Source organism: Typopeltis vanoorti, chromosome 14 (assembly GCF_054136105.1).
Source record: "Typopeltis vanoorti isolate ZY-2024b chromosome 14, IOZ_Tvanoo_1.0, whole genome shotgun sequence".
NCBI lineage: Eukaryota > Metazoa > Arthropoda > Arachnida > Uropygi > Thelyphonidae > Typopeltis > Typopeltis vanoorti.
Genome location: NC_143562.1, coordinates 14,592,190 through 14,615,051, shown reverse-complemented (window position 1 = coordinate 14,615,051; position 22,862 = coordinate 14,592,190). Strand labels below are relative to the sequence as shown.

Sequence of the window (22,862 nt, the reverse complement as noted above, 5' to 3'; positions counted from 1 at the left end):
TAGTTGAGATTTGTTAAACCGAATGGTGGAACTTTATAACTATTATAACCAGTTAGGACGCAACACCATTATAAGAGGTGTTGCATCAAAAACATCGATCAAAATACATTTGAAAAATAAACACTAATCACGTTAGCTTTTCTCCAAATTTTTTCACACGCTGTGCCCAAAGATGGGTTAGTGGGAGAGAGAGAATAGATCTGCTATATAATGCGAATGGCGCAATCGGTACTGGTGATCATTTATTAGCTGATGGGTCGCTGTGTAGTGAAGAAGGTGGTTGTTGATGACATTTTCTGTCACTCTCGATAGTACTAAGGCGAGGGCAATGGGATAGCTTCCCTTTATTATAGAGAGGCTGGATAAAGGTAGCTTGCTTAAATGCTGTCGAATATGTCAGTTTTTACGGGAGATGCACGATGAATATTAATCTTGAGCGCAACTAGTAGGCGGTTAGCGTCTGGACCTGGAGATTTATTCGAATCAATAGAGGAGAGAATTTTGTTGATGTCGTTCTTGTGAAAGATCAGATGAGGCAGGCTGTGATCATTTCTTGGAAGAGAAAGAGATGATTTGCCTGGGAATTGTTTACAGTAGTTGGAGGAATAGAGTGCTGACAAGAAACTGCTTTATTTTAAGCGACGTTCCATGGTAACATAAGGATATGCAAGATGGAAAAGTAGGCGTTTCCCCTACAACTTTAGCGAGGATCCAGAAGGCTCGATGGCCACATGAGTAGAGACAAGCTTTTTTCATGTGATCCTTACTAACCGTTTCTTTTGTTTACGATTTTTTAATTGCTTGAAAACATTAGGTTTCTTAGTTTTGTGCATAAATTTTTGTCGACGGCTTTGAATATTTCTTGGTGAACAAACGGTTTGGTAAGGATGGGGATTTTTCATAAAGTAGGGAATGAAAGCTGATTTCAGAAAGGATTATATCATTTATTTGGTAGGAGAAAGTGTTGGAATCAAAAGAAGACAGAGAGCAGATCATGAAAAAGGGGTTTAGACATCTAGTACATATTTCCTGTGACTGACGTCGTTATAGTGGCAAGGCACGCAACGCAAATCACTGGTTAGAAGAAGATCGATTTGGAAAAGAAAAAAAAAAAAGGTAACAACTTCATGGTCGGTGATAGAAGAGAAGAGTTAATATTTGTTAACTCTTCTCCTCCAACTCTGAATTTCATTTTCAACCTCCTGATCAACAGCAAAATGTTTGTCACCAACATACTGATTTCAGCAGGCCAAACAGATGAACGCTGCTGTAGTGAGGTCGGAGATGTAAAGCGGATGTTGGAGGTGAGTGGAGGCTGACGAAGTCCGACTAAACTGGTCTTCGTAGTGATTTTCAGGTGTCCATGCGAAAATTTCTAGACCGATTCGTAAACTGTTGCATGTGACAAACTCTTCTTGGCATAAACAGGATGCATTTTATTATTAATTTCTTTTTCGTGAAGTGCTTTTGTTCACGAGAAACTCACAACTGCACCCTGTTCGACATCTGTAAATTTCTTGACCTTCGTTGCCATTTTAGACTGCTGAAAACAGCTAAAAACATGAGCATGCGCAACTTGTACGTGCACATCATCATTCTAGACTGTGCTGCTATCTGTGATGAATACTGAAAACAATTAACTTTTTATTTATATTAATAATAACACACAGAAACATATTACGAAAACAAGTTTCTTTATTTAACAATTCATTTGAGAGGTAGATATATTCAAGGTTCCTGATTTTATTAATAATTAATATAATGCGCAATAGGCATGCATGCCTGACAAATGAATAAAAATTTGACACTTAATTCTTTTTTACATTTTTTTTAACTTTTTCAACAAAATCTCGAAGTTTCTGTAACGGTTCTTTGGTCAATTCTTCAAAATAAGGAAGTTCCTTTTTCATGTGTTTGATCCAAGTGTGCAACTTAGGATAAGGACTCATGTCATAGTTAGCTACCTGGAAAAAAAAAGGCAATTTTCATCAAAGGCATTTTATTAGTAACATACAAATTAAAAACTTTCACTATACAAAACATACTACTCAGGATTATAGAAAGAATATTAATCTATCATTATTTTATAACATCCATTTAAAAGATTATAAAAAAACTCAACAGTTTTAAAAAACAGCAGTACACCCACTAAAAATTTTAATGACGAAAATAAAATACTGACGAAAGCGAAGGGCTGTTGAATATTCCTGTATTTTTAGTTGCCCATTAGAAATTCGCACGGTATTGTTTTTGTTAATTAAATTTATGTTTTTTTTTCTTAAAAAGATACTATTCATGATTATAGAAAGGATACTAAGCTATCGTTAGTTTATATCATACATATAAGACTTTATAAAAAACCAACAGTTTGAAAAAACAGCCGTACACTCACTAAAAAGTTTAATTTCTTATTAAAATTTTAAGTGAGTGTACGGCTGATAAAACCGAAGATCTGCGCAAAAATGATTGTATCGACCGTGAGATGTGGTGATTAATACCCTTGGAGGGTAATGGATGGCAATGCTGTAGCCAATGAAGTTCTAACTGATGCTCGGCTATTGCTGTTACCCTCCTGCCATGATCAGAGCTTTAATAGCTCAAAAAACACCTTATCCCTACACTGTCCTCTACAGATAACGGGGAAGATGAAAAGCATTCTTGCTTCGCCCCTTTAAGCCAGTCCTTATAAGGACTATATATTCCCGCATTTTTTTTTTGTCCATTGGAAATTCGCATAGGCATTGTTTTTCTTAATTAAGCTCTGAAACTTTCGAATGTTTTTTGTTAATTTTTATAAAATAATAATGGAACGATTATTAAAAACTTTCTGGCATAAAATAATGACGGAAATTTTTGTTATACCTTTAGAAGAAAGATACCTTCAGAAGGAAATCAAAATTACGATTCACATCATGTCAATTACACATTTGTTTGTAATTCTGTCTGTGAGGTAAAACTCCGAAAACCTTCAAAATGATATGTAATTAATATGCAAATCAGTTTTCGAGTTTTACATTTTTGTCATTGGTATCAGAGTATTAGTTGCAAAAGTATTAATTAGTGCTTAGTAAGTTGGTAAATATAGTATTGTTGGATGAGTTGACTAACCGGAGACACCATGCTGACCAGTAAGAAATACGCAGTTTGGTGACGTCACCGTCCTATGAAAGTACAAGTACATGCGCCGATTTGAATTTACGTGCAGAATACCGAAAAGAACTTAGCTTTACAAACATATACTGCAAACGAAAAAATAAACAGAATATTTGTACCACTTAAAATTTTTCATGATTTTGATGAATACATTAATAAATCTTTAACAAGAAATTATATCCTTGTTTTCATAGATCTCAATAAGCAAATAAACGTTTATAAGAAAAATACTTGGAAAGTGACTCTCATCATAACGTATGCAAACGTACAAGTGTTGTGAAAGTAATTGGTTTGGTGCATTATAGGATACAACTATCAACTCGAATGTGAAATTGTTATTTACACACGTTATCGTAGCTTAGTCCGCGCAATGTTTTTGCAATAAAATATGAATAAAAAAAGATTTTAGTTTCGGTCTGATTCAAAGAATCTTCATCAGGGATTGCTAGAGTATCCTAGATCTCTGTAATTTATTACACATGCTCTTTCTACTATTCATAACTCAATATTCATAAACGGCAATCATATATTCTTACCTCCGTCATGATGAGTCCTGCAAAGATGGAAAGATCGGCCAAAGTGAGGTGATCGCCAGCTACGTATTTGTGCTTGCTAAGGAATCCGTCCAAGAGCTTCAGAGCATTTTTCAAGTTCTCTTTTTTGTCTTCTGGAGCTGGCTTCCCTTGAAACAGTTCCGGATGCTAAAAATAAATAAAAGAAACCGAAGAATAAAAGCGTCAAATATTTTGAAGTGCATAAAGTACTTCAACAAAACTATTTTAGCAAAATAAATAAAGAATGGCAATTTTTGCTATCAAATCATTCAGTCTAAATGCATCGTTATTAGTGGAAAGCACAAAATAATGATTTGATTAAAAAGTTTATTAAAAAAATTGATCAAGAAACACCATGTAATTGCTAATATTCCGTGTAATAGAAATTTTTAAGCCACTGAGAAGGCGTGACTAGGTGAGCTTAAATTTTGAGCTCACTCAGCACCTAGCGGCTGTGATTGGTTATTGTGTCAACCAATCCAATTGAATGCTGTCATGAGTTGAGACTATATCCAATGGCTTTATTACAAACAGCTGTTACACATTTTCTGGAACTGAAAATTTGAAAGTGTATGTTAGGAGAAAAAGGCTAATTGTTTTTTCTTTTGCTTGTGCAGTATAACATTTGTTGAGGTTGCAAAGTGTTTTAACGGTATAGAGACATTTTTATTCTAGCCTTTGGAAACAACAGACAGTAAAAAAATATCTATTCCTGAATAAAAATGAATATTCTGTGTATTATAAGACGTTGTTGATCTACAACAAAATACCAGCATATGTGATTGATATAAGACAGAAGAACAGGTGATACTTAAAAAAAAAATAAAAAAAACTATTGAATTTAGAATTCCGAGAGTGTGTGGATAATTCCGATAATGATCGGATGTTATGAAGTATTCAGAGTTATCCTGCAATTAATTGCATTGGACCAATTAAGATGAGTGCTGATGCGCTATGCCCTCTCAAAACTTTCGTACATCGATAAAATGCAATCCCACGGTCATGGGTGTCTGCAGGGAACGGGAATGGGGCACTCCCTCTGGGATCGATTAAAAAATTCCACAAATTAGCCATAGAACACGTGTTTTATTGCAGTAATAAAACACGTGTTCCTGATTTTGGTTTTCTTTTTCTGATTTGTGAACAGTGACCGGTTAGTTTGCCCTCTGTCTAGCAAGTTACAGAGTGAAGTGTCAATTGTAAATTTATAGTGAAACAAATTTAAACAAAAAAAAAGTACATTTTTAAAAGGTAAGCGTGTGTAATTTAATATTATTTTACTTATTAGTTTTATGATTTTTTAATTTTAAACTTAAATAATTTAATTTAGGAATAATTAATTAGTTGATTTTTAATAAAATATGCTGGTCAATTTTCTAATACATGAAATTGCGCTAAAAACTATTAATTCTGAATACCTTTTTTTCCCAAGAATTAAAGATCATTAAAATCGATGCAAAATGAAAATAATGTATTGATAGGTTACATCGACAAATAATTACATAAAAAAATAAAGCTAAAAGACGTTTATTGATGTAATCATTTAATTAAATCAATACTTATAAAAATTTATTGTGTAATTATTTGTTTCCAAGCAAATTCATAAACGGCCTCGAGATGATTGTCTTTGTTTTTAAAAGAAAAGACCAGAATTTAAATGACGGCTACGGTCCAAGGAACGTTTTCAACTGAAGGAGTTAGTCCACCCCATGGAGAACGCATGCAACTAACACGCATGAATAAAATTCCTACTTACCAGTACTTCAGCTAGAGATTTATACAGAGTTCCAATATCGAAATAGAACAATCGATCAACCACCGCCCTCTTCTGAGGATCCTTCGGGTAGAGAGAACTTTCAGGTGCATACTTGTTCACTAAGTAAGCCATAATAGCTCGGCTATTCATAAAGAGAGAAAAAAGAAAATAATAATGAAAACATAAGTCGAGTCATAACATAAATCGACTTTTGTTTTTATATTTTTCATTAGATGGTTTACAAATTTATATCGCATTTTATTCATTATTTTCAGAATTAAATTAAAATATATTAAAGTAAATAAATAAATTAAAATGAATACATTAATAATACTAAAATATACAAAATATACTGAATATTTAAAACAAAATAAATGAAATGAACTTACACACCATTAAATTTATACAATAAGTAAACTATGTTCAAAAGTTTGAATAAAATACGCAAATAATTTGAAAGTGGATGTTAGGAGAAAAATGCTAATTGTTTTTTCTTTTGCTTGTGCAGTATAATATATTTGTTGAGGTTGCAAAGTGTTTTAACGGTATAGAGACATTTTTATTCTAGTCTTTGGAAACAACAGACAGTAAAAATATCTATTCCTGAATAAAAATGAATATTCTGTGTATTATAAGACGTTGTTGATCTACAACAAAATACCAGCATATGTGAGAAGTTACTAGTTACTATACGCAATTGGAGGCTCATCCATGAATTTGATGAGTGGATGTAGATGTGTTGAATTACATGTGTTGAATAGATTTCGTGTTTTGATTATGAGTTTTGGAATTGGTTTTTAATGTAGTTCACGAGTATCTTTAGTCAGTGAGTTTAGTAACCAGTAACTGCAAGATTCAATAGTACACAAGTGTCTGTGGTTATTAAAACAAAATACATACAGGTAAGTGAACAGTATTTATAAGTGGGTGATTCTCTAGGCCTAACCGCCATTGTTAACTTATTGTACTAAATACTTCACAATGAGCGAACAAGAAGATGATGCTTATATTAAATCGCTCAACAACAAAGGGTGTCTGCTTAGCATTCTCAAAAAGATACTGAAACAAGTTGAAAATGATTGGCCCGGTAGTCTTATTTTCTACTCCTCGCCAGCTGAAATCGAATAGTGCGAAGACACTCCCCAAACAGAGGAGAAACTTGATTTGGTGATTTCTCCTTCTACAGACTACGATGAAACTCTGGCTCGCAAGAAAGGTAAAACCTCTGACATCTCATGGATTTAGGTATGCAAGAGGACACTCACATCCCCCCCCCCCCAAAGAGAGGGTACCTCCGGGAAAAGAGGAAGTGGACACACTTGAGGTCCACCATGTCAAACCTACAGATACAGTATGTCCCAGCTAAGAATACGGATGATGGCGTTAGGATTCAGCCTGCTACTGTGATAGACTTTAGAAAACTAACAAAAGAACTGGATTCAAATAATATCCAATACCATACATTCTCTCTTGTCTCGGAACGAAATCTGAAGGTGGTCCTAAGGGGTGTCTCGGAGGATATAACCACTAATGAAATAGAGGGCGACCTCCGTCTCCAGGACCTGCCATCCATCAAGGTCAGCAGGATGACTAAAGCGGACAAATCCCCTATGCCTCTAGCTGTAATAGAGATACATTATGCCTATAAAAATATCTATGACCTCAAATCACCCCAGAGCCTTTGAGAAAGAAGGCTTCAATTGGGTAATGGCACAGATGCCAGAGATTCGGTCATGCTCAGGGGCTCTGCAAGGCAGAGTTCAAATGCCTGAAGTGTGAAAAAAGCCACACTACCAACATCTGCACAAAATCAAAAACTACACCGGCAAAATGCGCCAACTGCGGCGGCCCTCACACTGCCAATTATAGAGGTTGCACCCAAAACCCGAAAAACAAACAGTCGGAAGCAGGCAGACTCTCTTCCTCCCCTAGCAGACCCCTATCCCAGAGACCACAACTACACAGTCCCCCACGGACAACCAAACACGTTCAGAAATCCATCCTCTGCAACCAGAAGTCTCAAAAAAATCATCTCAACAGAATCAAAGACATATGCAGACGTAGTTCGTGCAAAAATGTCAACCAGGAAAGGATTCAGCCAGCACCACTATCAAAATGACAGCTATTATCACCGTCTCTCTCTAGCAAATATGCGGCTGGACTTTAGTAGATCCAACCCCTCATCTATCATCACAGCACTCACTAATGAACAGTAATAAATTAAAACCAGATTCACTAGAGATCATCGCGTGGAATGCGAACGGCCTGAGGAGTAAGATCTTAGAACTCCTGGACTTCGCCCAAAGACATCACCAAATGTCCTTTAGTAATAAACGAAACGCATCTAAGACTTTCAGACAACCCCAGAATTAAGGGATATCAACCGTACAGAACAGACAGACTGTCCCACAGAGGACGCGGCACTGCCATTTTCATTAAGAATTACATCACTAATCATTCTATAAACATCCATCCTACCACTAACCTCGAGGTCACTGGCATTGAGATTCTCACGCGCTTGGCTGACAAACAAAAAATCTTCGCAGCATATAATCCTCCACAAAAAATATTACTGTTCTCGTATTTGAACGCCATATAGGATACCAGAAAGCCTACCATCATGGCCGGTGACTTAAACGCCAAGCATCCAGTCTGGAACAGCCGTTCTACCAACAAAAACGAACATATACTAGCAAATTATACTGGATTCAACAATCTGCTTGTGGTAGGTCCCGCCGAGCCCACCCATCACAACACATATGGTCGGCCTGATGTCTTGGAAATAGCCATACTACAATACAGTATAATGACAATTAATGATCTATCATCTGATCACAATCCAATACTGTTAAAGTTGGGAAACCATGAAACACAATACTGAGGACTAATCTCCTAGCCAACTCAGGGCGAGCAATTAGCTCATAAAGTTTTGTCCACTCACAGTTTCTCTTCAGATAGCGGGGAATATGAAAAGCATTTGCTTCACCCCTTAGGTTGGTAATTTTGTAAATTGCAAATATACAATAGATTCAATGTTTTTATGTTGTTATTCCGAAAGGAATTTATTAATTCATAGATTTCAGTTTTGTTAGTGTTATTAATCGAGGAAATCAATACATTCAACTATTTCTTTCTTCTTCATTTCCTCTATGTAAAAACATATCGAATAAAAAAAAAAAACACTTAATTACACTTCAAATTACTTACCTTTCCCATAAGATGAATCCATTGTCGTCTATTGTAGGAACAGTATGTTGAGGATTTATCTAAGGGGAAAAAAAAATTCAAATTAAAGGTTCACTGACAAAATGTTCACAACAGTCACAATTAAACGAATACGCAAATAATTCTATAAGAATTAAAGAAATTAATTAATCGCACATTCATTACATCTTTTGAAATTCTTGAAAGAGAAGTGGAAAACAGTGCGCTTGTATGCAATGAGCATCCATCAGATGAGAATAGCTTCGAAATAGATTCTAGTTCGAAAGACTTCTGTCTCGGACGTGATAATATTTATTTTTTTTCCCCTGTCATCTTCACACATTAGGTTATTTCGTCAAATACGTACCTCCCTATCTCTAAGATAAAGTTGTTTTAATTAAACGTATTTATATTTTTTTAAAAAAATTGCTCAAGTAACTTTTTCTTCTATAAATACTTTAAACATTTCACTTATTCAGATATATTTACCTACTTGTGATTATGAGGATGAGAAGGTAGAGAGAGTTTATGGCGATACAGAACAGGGTTTGGAATGTAAAGAAACAAAAGATATAATTATAATACAGGGCGATATGAATGCAAAAATCGGAACAGGAAGGGAGGAAGATATTGATGCGCTATATGGATTGGGAGTGAGAAATGAAAGAGGAGATATGCTGTTGGATTTCTGTAGAAAACATGATTTAGCAATTATGAACACTTGTTTTAAGAAACATCCAAGAAGATTGTATACGTGGAAAGCCCCCAGGGGAGGATATAAATAGTAGAAGAAATCAGATAGATTATGTTTTGATAAACAAAAGATATAGAAACATTATCAAATATGTGACAACATATCCAGGAGCAGACTGTAATAAAGATCATATATTGTTATCAACTAAGATGAAAATTAATCTTAAAAAAGTAACTACAAGGAAACAAAGCAAATCAAGAAACATAGAATATAAATACAGCGAACAAATTCGCAAAGAAAGTAGCGGAAGAAATGAATGAGAGAAATATACAAGAAAGTGATGATGTAAGTGAAAAATGGAAGATTCTGAAGGAAAGCATAACTACAGAATTACATTTAGCCAAAAAAAGAAGAGAAAAGAAAGAAGCCATGGATGACGGATAATATTTTGAGGAAAATATCACAAAGAAGAACGTTAGTTAATAGTAAAACATAGGAGAGAAAAAAGCAGTTTAAAAACTTGAGTAGGGAGATACAAAGAGAGATAAGAAGGGAAAAGGAAGAGTTGTCAGATGAAAGAATAAAGATACAACAGTAAAGACAGAAAGAAATGACATAAAAGGTGTTTATGATGACAGGAAGGAGAAAGATGCAAAGGACTGGAGCAGTGAAGAATGAAAAAGGTGAAATTCTGATAGAAAAAGAGAAGTTATTACAGAGATGGGAAGAATATGTAAGTAAACTTTATGAAGACAGAGAAAAAGGAGAAAATCAAATGAAAGGGCACAGTGGGCAGAGGCTGTACATCATGAGGGAGGAATTGAATCTAGCAATTCAAAAGATGAAAGAAGGAAAATCCCTTGAAATAGATGGTATACAGATAGAACTTATAAGGAATATAGGGTGAAAAAGGTATGGAAGTGTTATGGCAAATTATTAACGGAATTTATGAGGGACAAGAATTACCAGAGGAGTTTAGAAGATCAGTTTTTATCCCCATTCCAAAAAAGACGAGAGTTTTGGACCGTAACAATTTTAGAACGATAAGTCTTATAACTTATATAGCAAAAATTCTGGCACAAATAATTTTGAAGAGAATTAAGAGTAAAATAGAAAAAGAAATGAATGAGGAACAGTTTGGATTCCGAACCAACAGAGGAACTAGCGAGGCTTTATCTTGTCTAAGGATAATTGGGGAGAAAACACTAAACCGTGGTGGAAAGTCGTTTTTGGATTTCTAGACTTTGAAAAGGCATTTGATACAGTGAAACATAAAAAGCTTTTTGACATTATAGAAAATATTCATATTAACTCATGACTTGGAAATTTTAAAGAGATTATACTGGACACAAACAACGTTAGTATGTGTTACTGGAGAGGAAACAGAAGAATTCCCAGTGGACCGAGGAGTTAGACAACGATGCAAGTTATCATCGTTGTTGTTTAACTTTTAATAGTGAACAAATGCTTATAGAAGCACTTGAGGGTGTAGAAGAAGGAATAAAAATAAATGGAAGAATCATTAATAACTTAAGATATGCGGATGATGTAGTGGTGATGGCAGAAATTGAAAATGGGTTACAACAAATTCTTCAAAGAATTGAAAACTCCTGTAAAGAGTACGGACTAAGGATTAACACAAAAAAGACCACGATAATGATAATGGGCAGAAAAATAGGAAATAATGTAAAGATAAGACGTGGAGGAAAGATTTTAGAAGAAGTGGAAAGATTTCAATATTTCGGTAGCTGGATCTCAGAGAAGGGAACTTCAGAGTTGGACATTAGAATAGAAATAGAATAGGCAATGCTAAATCGGCATTTATGAAAATGAAGAGAATTTCAATAAACAAGAACACTAAAATAGGTGTTAGAATTGGAATAGTTAAAGCAACAGTTTGGAGTATTGCAAGTTATGGAAGTGAGTCATGGACACTAAGAAAGAGAGAATTTGGAAAGAATTAATGCACTGGAAATGTGGTGTTATAGAAAGATGGAAAAGATTAGCTATACAGAAAGAATATAAAAGCAAGAAGTTTTAAGAAGAGTTGGGATGGAAAGAACGCTGCTCAAGAATATTATGCAAAGAAAGACCAGATTTGCAGGACATCTTCTGAGAGGTTCCTCAGGACATCTGATAAGAACTATATTACAAGGGAAAGTTGAGGGGAAGAGAAGACGTGGAAGACCAACTAAAGAGCGGTTCAATGACATCGTGGAATGGACTGGTTTAAGAATGACGGAGGAGACATACCGATAAAAATGGAGAAGAGCTGCTCATCTGCTGTAACCCTCTTGCTAGAGGATGCCATCGGGCGACGAAATACTTTAATTGAATATATAAACATTTATTTAATAAAATAATGCTTATGATTATTATTTAGCGACTGGCAGCCCTCAGCTTTAAAACTGACCATTGCAAAAAGAACAAAAAAAAAAAAAAAGAAAGATTCTCTTGACTAATATTCATATAGTTCTTTAAGTTGATTTTTTTTTGCAATCACTTATAACTATTATGTCACTAAAACCTCAGTTTATCAAATGTGTACAGCTTCCAGAAGCATAGTACTAGAAAATGCTTTTCTATTTAACAATATATATATATATATATATATATATATATTAGGATAACCAAGCAATTTTATATGCTTGGTTATTTTAGCTCCTAATCCCAAGTATGCCCATTTATTCCCATATATATATATATATATATATATATATATATATATATATATATATATATATATATATATATATATATATATATATATATATATATATATATTTCAAAAAATAGATTTAATGACTCCAAGACCGAGATAACATATAATGATTTTAATGATAAATACTACTAGTTTCGGCATATAGCAGCCTTCTTCAGGTATTTATAAAGGAAAGGAATACTAATAAACATTGAATTATTTAAATAAACAAACTGGAAATTACAGGTACAAATTGCCTCACATAATCGATACATAAAAACGTTGTATTTTTCAAGTTGTTCCAACTGGCGTGCCATTGTTTGTTGCAATTGTGCGTGCAAGTTCACGTGAACGCCAATATTGAATAACTGCAGCATGGCTATCTGGGATGTTATAACTTAAATTATTATTTAAGTGGACCGGGTTAAGTAGGATTTCCCGTGATTATACGATTTTTCTTTCAAACTCATCTTCACAGCGAAAAATATTTTCTGATCTATTCCAGCATACAGAGTGGCTTTGTTGGTCATCATTAGGATTATTTGAAAAAAGAACATGACTGGATAAAGCAGTTGCATGAGATCTTTTGTATGAGATGTCTCTCTTATGCTCTTCTATGCGTTGTTCAATAGATTTGTTAGTTTGACCAAAGTATGGGATATTGCAATCACACCACAATTTATATACTCCAGGGTACTTAAGGTTGTGATGAGTAGGTTTTGGATGGCTGATTAGAGAGCGGATTTTTGGAAGTGTGGTGAAGAAGGTCCTGATATTATATTTTTTAAGGACTTTAGCTATTTTCTTAGAGACTGTGCTAATGTATGGAATAGAGATGCTACCTTTAAAATTAATAGTCTCTGTTGTGCACTGCTTAGGAGGGTTCAGAAGAAGTTTCTTAATTGTTTTTTCAGAGTATCCATTTTGTTTAAAAATAAGAGTGAGGTGATTCATTTCTTTTTGTAGTTCATCTTGTTCATTTAAGAGAGAACGTGCTCTGTGTCCTAAGGTAGATATAATTCCAAGTTTTTGTGGTGGAAAATGATGAGAAAGATTATGCAGATATCTATTGGTATGCGTAGGTTTTCTGTACATAGAGATTTTTAATCTTTCAGAGCACCGTGTAAGCATAACATCCAAAAAAGGTAAAGAGTTATTATTTTCTATATCAGCAGTAAATTTTATATTAGGATGTTGGATGTTTAGATGACGAAGAAAATCTGTGAGAGCTGTGTGCCCGTGATTCCAAATAATGAATATATCATCAACATATCTTTTCCAAACTTTTGGTTTAAATGAGAAGGAAGATATGGCTTTCTTTTCAAAGTCTTCAAGGAAGATGTTAGCTAGCACAGGGGACAAAGGGTTGCCCATTGCCAGGCCTTGTTTTTGTTGGTAAATGGAGTCCTTATATCTGAAGTAACCAGAATGAATGCAATGCTTTAATAAAGTGAACATTTTTTTGATTAATTTGTCCTGTAGTAATGTAAGTACCTCGTCCGTAGGAACGTTAGTAAATAAAGATATAATGTCCAAACTAGCTAGAATATCATTATCATCGATGGGAATATCTTTAATATGAGAAACAAAATCTGTGGTGTTTTTGATGAAAGATGAAGATTTATTGGAGAAACACTTGAGGTACTTTGCTAAATATTTTGAAAGTTTATATGTAGGTGAATCAATTCCTTCCACAATTGGGCGAAGAGGGATGTTTTCTTTATGAATTTTTGGAACTCCATAGATGCGTGGGATAAGAGGATGTAGAGAGCGTAATGAGAGGCGAATATTATGAGGAAGTTCACTCGCAGTCTTTAACAAGTTGTTTGTACGGTTTTGTAATTCTCTTGTAGGATCTTCCTGAAGAATTGAATATATTGAACTATCTTCAAGTAATTGAAGCATTTTGTTGTGGTAATCTTCAGAGTTGAGGATGACCGTAGAGTTGCCTTTATCTGCAGGTAAAATAATAATGTTACTGTTCTGTTTTAGATTTTTTAGGGCTTTTCTTTCAGCCACTGAAATATTATCTGTTGGAGGTTTGGCATTATTTATAATGAAAATCGATTCAATACGAAGAAGTTTCGCCAAATGATTAGGAATGAGTGAACATGCTTTTTCTAAAACCTACTCATCACAACTTCATCACAACCTCATCCAAAACCTACTCATCACAACCTTAAGTACCCTGGAGTATATAAATTGTGGTGTGATTGCAATATCCCATACTTTGGTCAAACTAACAAATCTATTGAACAACGCATAGAAGAGCATAAGAGAGACATCTCATACAAAAGATCTCATGCAACTGCTTTATCCAGTCATGTTCTTTTTTCAAATAATCCTAATGATGACCAACAAAGCCACTCTGTATGCTGGAATAGATCAGAAAATATTTTTCGCTGTGAAGATGAGTTTGAAAGAAAAATCGTAGAATCACGGGAAATCCTACTGAACCCGGTCCACTTAAATAATTATTTAAGTTATAACATCCCAGATAGCCATGCTGCAGTTATTCAATATTGGCGTTCACGTGAACTTGCACGCACAATTGCAACAAACAATGGCACGCCAGTTGGAACAACTTGAAAAATACAACGTTTTTATGTATCGATTATGTGAGGCAATTTGTACCTGTAATTTCCAGTTTGTTTATTTAAATAATTCAATGTTTATTAGTATTCCTTTCCTTTATAAATACCTGAAGAAGGCTGCTATATGCCGAAACTAGTAGTATTTATCATTAAAATCTTTATATGTTATCTCGGTCTTGGAGTCATTAAATCTATTTTTTGAAATGTATAACAACCGAGTAAAAACTAATCGCCACATATATATATAATTTTTTCCCAAGTGACACTTTAATTGGATGAATATATCATAAATTCTTGTTATTTTTCATATATATTTGTATTTGAAAATCTTCATGTCATGTGACAACTTATTATTACTGTTGGTCCATTTTCAAGTTTGAGTTTTGCATTGCTGATAATAAATTTAGTCTCCCTCATCGTGAATTTAAGCCATTTCTCCTCTGCTCAATAGTTTTATCTTAGTTTCCTTTCATTCATTGTTAATAATAAAGTTTATTTTTAAAAAAGAAACGTAACTGTCTTTATTAAAAGTTCATGAAGTTTAAATGACAGTTTTAATTTTTAAAATCTATAATTTTCTACCATTTTATTTCTAAGAGTTGTCACCTATATAGAGTTGCCGTAAATAAATATGTGAATGTGAATCGACCGTGAGACGCGGTGATTTATTCATTCGCTATTCAATTCAATACCCTTGGAGGGTAATGGATGGCAATGCTGTAGTCAGTGTAGTTCTAACTGAGGCTCGGCTATTGCTGTTACCCTCCTGCCATGATCAGAGCTTTAATAGCTTAATTCCACCTTATCCCTACACTGTCCTCTACAGATAACGGGGAAGATGAAAAGCATTCTTGCTTCGCCCCTTTAAGCCAGTCCTTATAAGTACTATAAGGACTGTAAATAAATATGTGATAGCGAATTCTTCGTGTGGTTGCCGGGATAAGAATTGCTCCACCGCAAATCCATGCGTGTTGTAAGAGTGGCTAAATGGACGCAGAGTTTTGCTCTCTCAGGTTTCTTCCGGAATTTCGCTCCCGGTGAGGGATACTTAGATTTCGGGTGGTTTTGCCTGGAAGTGCATACATACATACATACATACTCAAAAAAAAAAAAAAAAAAAAAAAAAAATATATATATATATACAGGGTGTTCGGGATAAATTTGACAGTTTCGTAAGGAAAAAGAAAATCTTCTTTGTATCTATTAAATTTAATGAATTGACAAAAAACATTACAGGCAGAGTTAATTACAATACTATCAACAAGATTTACTCAAAATAACCACTATTAGCATCGATCACAGCTTCAATTCTGCTTCGGAACCTCGAACAAGCTGATGCTACAGTCTCCCTGGGAAGGGCCGCAAAAACTGTTTTAATTTTATCCATTAACTGGGCTTTTGTATTACTGGAAGTGCGATTGGTGTCTTTTTCAACTGCGCCCCATACAAAATAATCCATGGGGTTAAGGTCTGGGGAGTTTGGAGGCCAAACATTTGGACTGGTGAAGTCGTAGAAATTTTCAGACAACCATTTTTGACTTTTCCCAGAGGTGTGGCAAGGGGCCGAATCCTGCTGCCATACATACGGCCTACCATTGGCTACCCTTGTTATCCAGGGCTTGACTACAGTTAGCAACTCCACGAACAAAGCCCGAATTCCAATGCCAGGGTTCTTCAACACCTGTTCCTGCAGATTTGCGAGGAATTCTGCTGTACGAACGCAATCAGATCGTCTGCTAGGGATCTTTCTTCTTGCTACATCCTCGTAGTCACCATTGCAAGTCTCTAGTTCATGCCCGATTGTTTTTACTGTATTCAGGGAGCATTGGGCAGCAGTCGTAATATCCTTATTTTGATGGCGGGCACGAATCATCATGATACAAGTTATTCTCTTCCATGATTCAGGTGGGTTCCAGCTATCCATCCTTTCTGACATCTTGTATATGAATGAAGAAGGGTCCAAACTTTTAAATGAAGAGAAGTGTGTGTTAATACATGTAACTTACGGAAAAATATAATTAATTATAAATATGTCAAATTTATCCCGAACACCCTGTATATATATATATATATAGTCTCCGGGGAGGGTGTCCTCCGGCACAGCCTGCTGAGGGGCATTGTCGGTGGATGCTTTTCCCTGGAATATGAGCGGTGGTGGGGGGTGCCCCATCTCACCGAGTGGAGCCAACGCTGAGTTGGACGGTCTTTCGGCCACTATGGAGTGGTCTAGAGATTGGCTTTACTTAAGTATCACCAATGTAGCTAATGCATGTCGTACGAGACGACTAAAATTGGTACCCCGGGAGGTTAATGGATGGCAATGCTTAGCCAATGATGGTCTAACTGAGGCTCTGCTATTGCTGTTACCCTCTTGTCATGATCAGAGCTATATATATATATATATATATATATATATATAGCTCAATAACATCCTATCCGTACATTGTTTCATATTCCCCGTTACCTCTACAGAGGTAACGGGGAATATGAAAACGCCCGTCTAGCCAGTCCTTTTAAGGACTAAGGCATACAAAGTTTAAAAAGAGGCTTTATTACACAAAATTACAATAAAAAACAAAATAACTATAAACTGTCCATGTAATGTCCAACTTTCAAAAAGTCTATTAATTCATTATATATAAATAAAATTCTTCTGATGAAGAATGTAAAATAATTATAAAATGTTCAGTTTAGGTCCACGTTTACTATCCCAGCGGCAAATCTTGGCCGGAGTACCGCAGGGATTCCTACTGACTCAATTGCTATTCTCTATATACATGACAGACATTCCGCACAACCCAATACCATCCATGATGGCCCTACATGCGGATGATAAAGCATTATCAGCCAGATCTCTTTGGCCACACCCCATTACTAAATAGCTTCAAGAAAACCTTCTAAAGTTAGAGAAATGGTTCTCCAAATGGAAACTAGAAGTAAATTCTCAGAAGAGCTCAGCCATTCTCTTCACGAAAAGATCGATATCTCCTGCAGGAGACGTCTTACTATTCAATACTACAATTCCCTTTGCAGACAGAAACAAAATACCTTGGTGTCGTCCCCGACAAAAAATTAACTTTTAACACTTTCATTGCCAAGCTGAAAATTGGAATTTCGTGTGGTGGCCAAATTTTTTTTATTTTTTTATTTAGTTAGTGACGTCAACGCGATAACACGTGATCGGCCGTTTGGTGAGAACTGGTATCGCGCGATATCGCGTGATTGGCAATGAACATGTTAACCAGCACATCAAGACTACGTGTGCAAAGCCATCTAAAGCCATCTCCCCGATCTACCCCTTAATTAACAGGAACAGCAAGCTAAACATCACAATCCAATTGCTTTTATCCCAGCTGCTGATTCGTCCAATTGTTGCTTACGCTTCTCCAGCCTGGAGCCATACCTCCAACACACATATCCTCAAACTGCAGCTTGTACAAAACAAGTGCTTACGAATGATTCTAAACGGTTCGATGGTTCGTCAGAACCAAGCAAATTCACCGAGATATAAATATTCCTTATCTCTTCAATTTCCTACAATCTTTAGCACCAAAGTTTTTCCTAAAAACGTCCTTATCCCAACGATCTAATTCAGCAAGCTGTAGCCTACGAGGCAACGGATATATTCAAACATAAAAGACCAAACGTCATTTTAATTTCAGGTAGCGATACATAATCTGTATGCCCATTCAGGACGAGCAAACTGCTCATAAAATATTTCTCACTCTAACCGTAACAGATAGCTGGGAATATGAAAAACATCTTGCTTCACCCTTACAGTCATTAATTGTCAGCATGAGGCGATAATTCGTTTCATCTTTGGTTATTAGAATATAGATTAGTTTCACTGATTACCTAATTATGTAGATAAAAATCTACATAATTTTCTTACAAACTGTGATGTTGCAGAAATTTTGACTATCTGAGAAAAGTAGTACGCAGGTTAAGGCATTTAAAATGAATAATCTCCATACGGACAATTTAATCCAATGCTTTGCTTTCGAGCTACTTAAAAAGATTTGATGAAGAAGTGAAGGAGAAGACACAAGGCCATAGGAGGAAAAGATTGACTTGGTGGTTTCCTCAGCCACAACAAAGTTTAAGGAAGGACACGCGTGCAAGAAGCGCAGAACAGACGAAATACGCAAGGATAACATCCCCCTGTTGATGATCCTTGTAGCTCTCCTAAAGAGAATGTGCCTCCGATAATCCCACGAGAGAAGAACAAGTCGAAGAATCTGGTAGCAATAATGAAAGAGGAAAACATAACATTCTCGTGGGCGAAGAATTCAATGAGGGCATTAAAATTCAGCCTGCACAGTGCGTGATTTTCGTCCTAACTAAAACCATAGATTCCCTGAATATCCAATACCACACATTCTCCCTCAATTCGGAGAGAAATTTGAGGTGGTGCTCCAATGAGTGACAGAAGATATTAACACTGAAGAGAGAGCAGTAGATCTCTGCTACCAAGGACTACCACCAGTAAAGGTCAGCAGAATGTTAGGTGCTGACAAAAGTCCGATGCCACTCGTTCTTCTGGAGATCCAAAACTCCCATCAAAAATATATATATGATCTGAGATCGATCTGTGGACTCAAGATCACTATTGAACTTTTAACAAAACGAGCTTCATCTGGGCAGTGCCACAGATGTCAGAAATATGGACATGCTCAAAGGCTTTGCCAGGCTGACTATAAGTGTCTGACATAGGGTGAAAGAAACCCCACAAACACCTGCACCAAGCCTACAACCACCTCGGCCAAATGTGCTAACTACAGTGGCCCTCACTAGGCACATTGTGTGCGTGAGAGGTGGGTGCATCTACTACATCGATGAAGGATCAAGTACATTCTAACCGGACTGCAATCATTACAGCCTCTCTTGCTACCATGCGTCAACATTTTAGTAACTCAAACACCTCACTAACTTCTACAAAAGGATTCCTTCAAGAAACACGTTCTATTCTAACAGCAATCACTGACGAACATAAATAATCTTCTCCCGGATTCACTACAGATTGTATCTTGGAATGCCAACGGCCTAGTTAAAGGCAACTCGGGGATGCCGAGGATTGTATTCTTGTAAGTTCTCAAGTCCACTTAATTTTCATAGTTTCTACAAACATTCGGATTTGAAATGTTGGATCTGATATACACGTTCTCGATGGAATTATACATCGCCGAAATGTAGCCGTAGGGCTCTTTCTTTTAGTAATAGACAATTCGATGATCCTAGAGGTAGTCCAACACCAGGACAACTCGTTGCAAAGGTGGAAAAAGCTACGCGCTAATTGCAGCCTTTCAGAAATCAAGAATATCTGGAATTGCGCGCCGTTCTGAGTAGTTCTCGGTTATCAGATCGACTGTCGCGGTTTCGCAGTGCTTGTGTACAAGTAACCCTTTTTTTTTACATAAAAATGGCCCCAAAGTGCAAGAGTGGTCAATTTTGGTCCTTTATGCAGATGACTAACGGCTGTGTGATGCTTGGCAATTGGGATATGCCAAATCGAAGCTTAAAAAAAAAAAAAAAGAAAAATAGAAAACGTGTGCTGATGTTGCTAAGATTCCATTGACATTCAGATAACTTTATTATCGTATGATGTTATAATTATTCTCTTACTGTGTCTAATTTATAAATTAAATTTTATCAAAGGTATGTATGTATAGAAAAATACACAATACATGTAGGGTTCAGTACTACCCCGCGGATAGTTTCACGCATTAGCGGAATGTCTTGGAACGCATCCCCCGCGGATAACGGGGAGACTACTGTATCTCTCTTCCAAGGTATTAAATTATTACCCAGTAAAGCTATTGTACATCTTGCTAGCATCGTAAAAGCAATATTTTTCTCCGTCTTGGAAAATTGCTCACATTGTTCAAGTCTACAAACCGGACAAAGATTCACCTCTATTTGAAAATTTTAGCCCCCTTAGTTTGCTATCAAATCTAGGAAAACTTTCTGAAAAAATCATCCTCTTCAAACTTCAAGAATCAGTTGACAATCTTAAAATCATTCAGAGGAACAATTTGGCTTCCGTCGATATTATAGCACCGCCGAACAAATACACAGGCTGATCGAATACATCACCGCCGGATACAACTGGAAACAACATTCTGGTGCGGCATTCATTGACATCGCAAAGGTTTTTGACAAAATTTTGCACTATGGGCTACTGTATAAACTCATAATTTCCAACATTCCACTGTAGATGGTACAGTTAATCAAATCATATCTCATGCAGAGAAAGATGCACCTCAAGATAAACGGAACAGTCTTAACCCAACGTGGAATTTTGGTTGGCGTTGCATACTGGCCCCGATTCTATTTTCAATGTATATGGTAGATATCCTCCATGTCATCCATTATGGCCCTTTAAGCAGTTGACTCACGGCTGTTTTAGCCACACTTCGTAACCAAAACACTTCAAGAAAACATTCTAAAACTAGAACAATGGTTCTCTGACTGGAGATTGCAAGTTAACCCTAAGAAAAGTATAGCTACACTCTTCACTAGAAGATTAGCATCTACCAAAGGGGACGTCTTTCTGTTTATTACCAACATTCCATGGCAAATAGAAGCCAGGTATCTCGGAGGTCACAGGAAAAAAGATTAAGCGTGAACAACCATATTACGAGCATACGTGCAAAGGTATCTAAAGTCATCACCCCTTGATTAACAGAAACAGCAAATTAAACACAAGAATCAAATTGTTTCAATACCAAATGGTGATTCATCCTCTAATTCCATATGATTCTCCAGCCATACCTCCAATGTTAATATCCTTAAACTGCAACGAGTTCAAAATAAATGTTTAGGAATGATGCTAAGTACTCCATGGTTCGTCGGCAACGCTCAGCTTCATTGGGACACAAATATCCCATATATCATTCTTACACTCTAGCAGCAAATTTCTTGAAATCGACTACTGATACAAGTTACAAACTACAGTGAAAAAGACCTAAAGCCATTTTGATATCAAGTGAATATACCTAACCCTCATGCCCGTACAGGGCGAGCTAACAACTCATAAATTTTCCCTTCATTGTATCCTAGGTATCAGACAACGGGGAGTATAAAAAAGCATTTTGCTTCACCTTATGAAACAGTAACGTTCTGCGTTGGTATGAGGCCATCATGTCCTTCTTATTAGAGGTCTAAAAACTCCTGAGTATAAAACATATCGTACACATTACCATAAAGTTCACTTTGCAACTGATAGACAGCAGTTCGTTATGCAATGCCTAACCTTGAAAGTCGTGAATTAACGGGAACTTCATAAGATGATATGCGCATGCGTCGTCAGTAGAAAAAAAAAAAAGCTTTTTTTCTCTGTAGTAGTTAAATAACAGCTTCGATTGCTTAAAATTTAAGATATACGTATGTGACAATAATGCAGGATAAATCATTCGATAGTACTTTCAAAGTCTCTGCAAGCCTTGGGAACGAGAGTATGCAGTATCTGACCCAGTTGATAATATTTTCAATTTCGCTTGCTATTTATTTATTATTATTAATATTTATTATTTTTATATATTATATTATACATTTATTAATTATTAATTTAATTATATTTGTAAAATGCAGTTTTAAACAGATGAAATTAACTGTTAAATTTCAAACTCGAACTTAAAATTCAACGAAACACTCAACAACACTAATCAACTTACTTGGAGATATTCCGGCTTTAGGAATTCCTTAGTTTCGTAATCCAATTCCTTGAGTTTCAACTCAATTCCAAGGTGTTTAGCGGCATATTCAACTGCAAGGCAAGGAGGGCTTCCCGTCATTTTGTACAACAAGATAGTCATGATTGGTTGTTCCTAACAACTAAACTACGAACTAACGCGTCCTCAGGGGAACTACAAAGTGAAGCATTGTGATGGAATCATTTCATTTAATAACAGCAAGAATTTTCATTCTGGGCAGTCATTGGTCCTGGCAAAGTGCCAGAAACAGACAAGTGGTAACTGAGCTATCAAACGGATGTTGTGGCACGTATCGTCACGTGATAAAATAAAAATAATAATTTTAAAAAAAGAGAATATCGAGCATTTTTAAAGATATGGATGAATAAAAGGCGGTTTAAACTTAATAAATATCAATGAGTATTCGAAGATTCTAAGAAGTTATATTACATTGCATATTTCCTTATTTCTTTATTGTGAATTCTAGTTTATTAGAATATATGTTATTATTATTA

General features: G+C 35.6%; 1 protein-coding gene across 1 annotated transcript; it reads right to left on the bottom strand.

Annotated features, from left to right (window-relative positions):
• Window positions 1–1,677: 1,677 nt before the first annotated feature.
• Window positions 1,678–22,538, bottom strand: LOC150099244 (glutathione S-transferase 1-like). The gene is made up of 5 exons (XM_090403739.1): window positions 22,330–22,538; window positions 8,671–8,729; window positions 5,464–5,605; window positions 3,690–3,854; window positions 1,678–1,964 (listed from the first exon to the last, which is right to left on the bottom strand). The coding sequence occupies exons 1-5, from the start codon at window positions 22,468–22,470 to the stop codon at window positions 1,809–1,811; spliced, it is 663 nt and encodes a 220-aa protein (XP_090259865.1). The 5' UTR covers window positions 22,471–22,538; the 3' UTR covers window positions 1,678–1,808.
• Window positions 22,539–22,862: the final 324 nt, after the last annotated feature.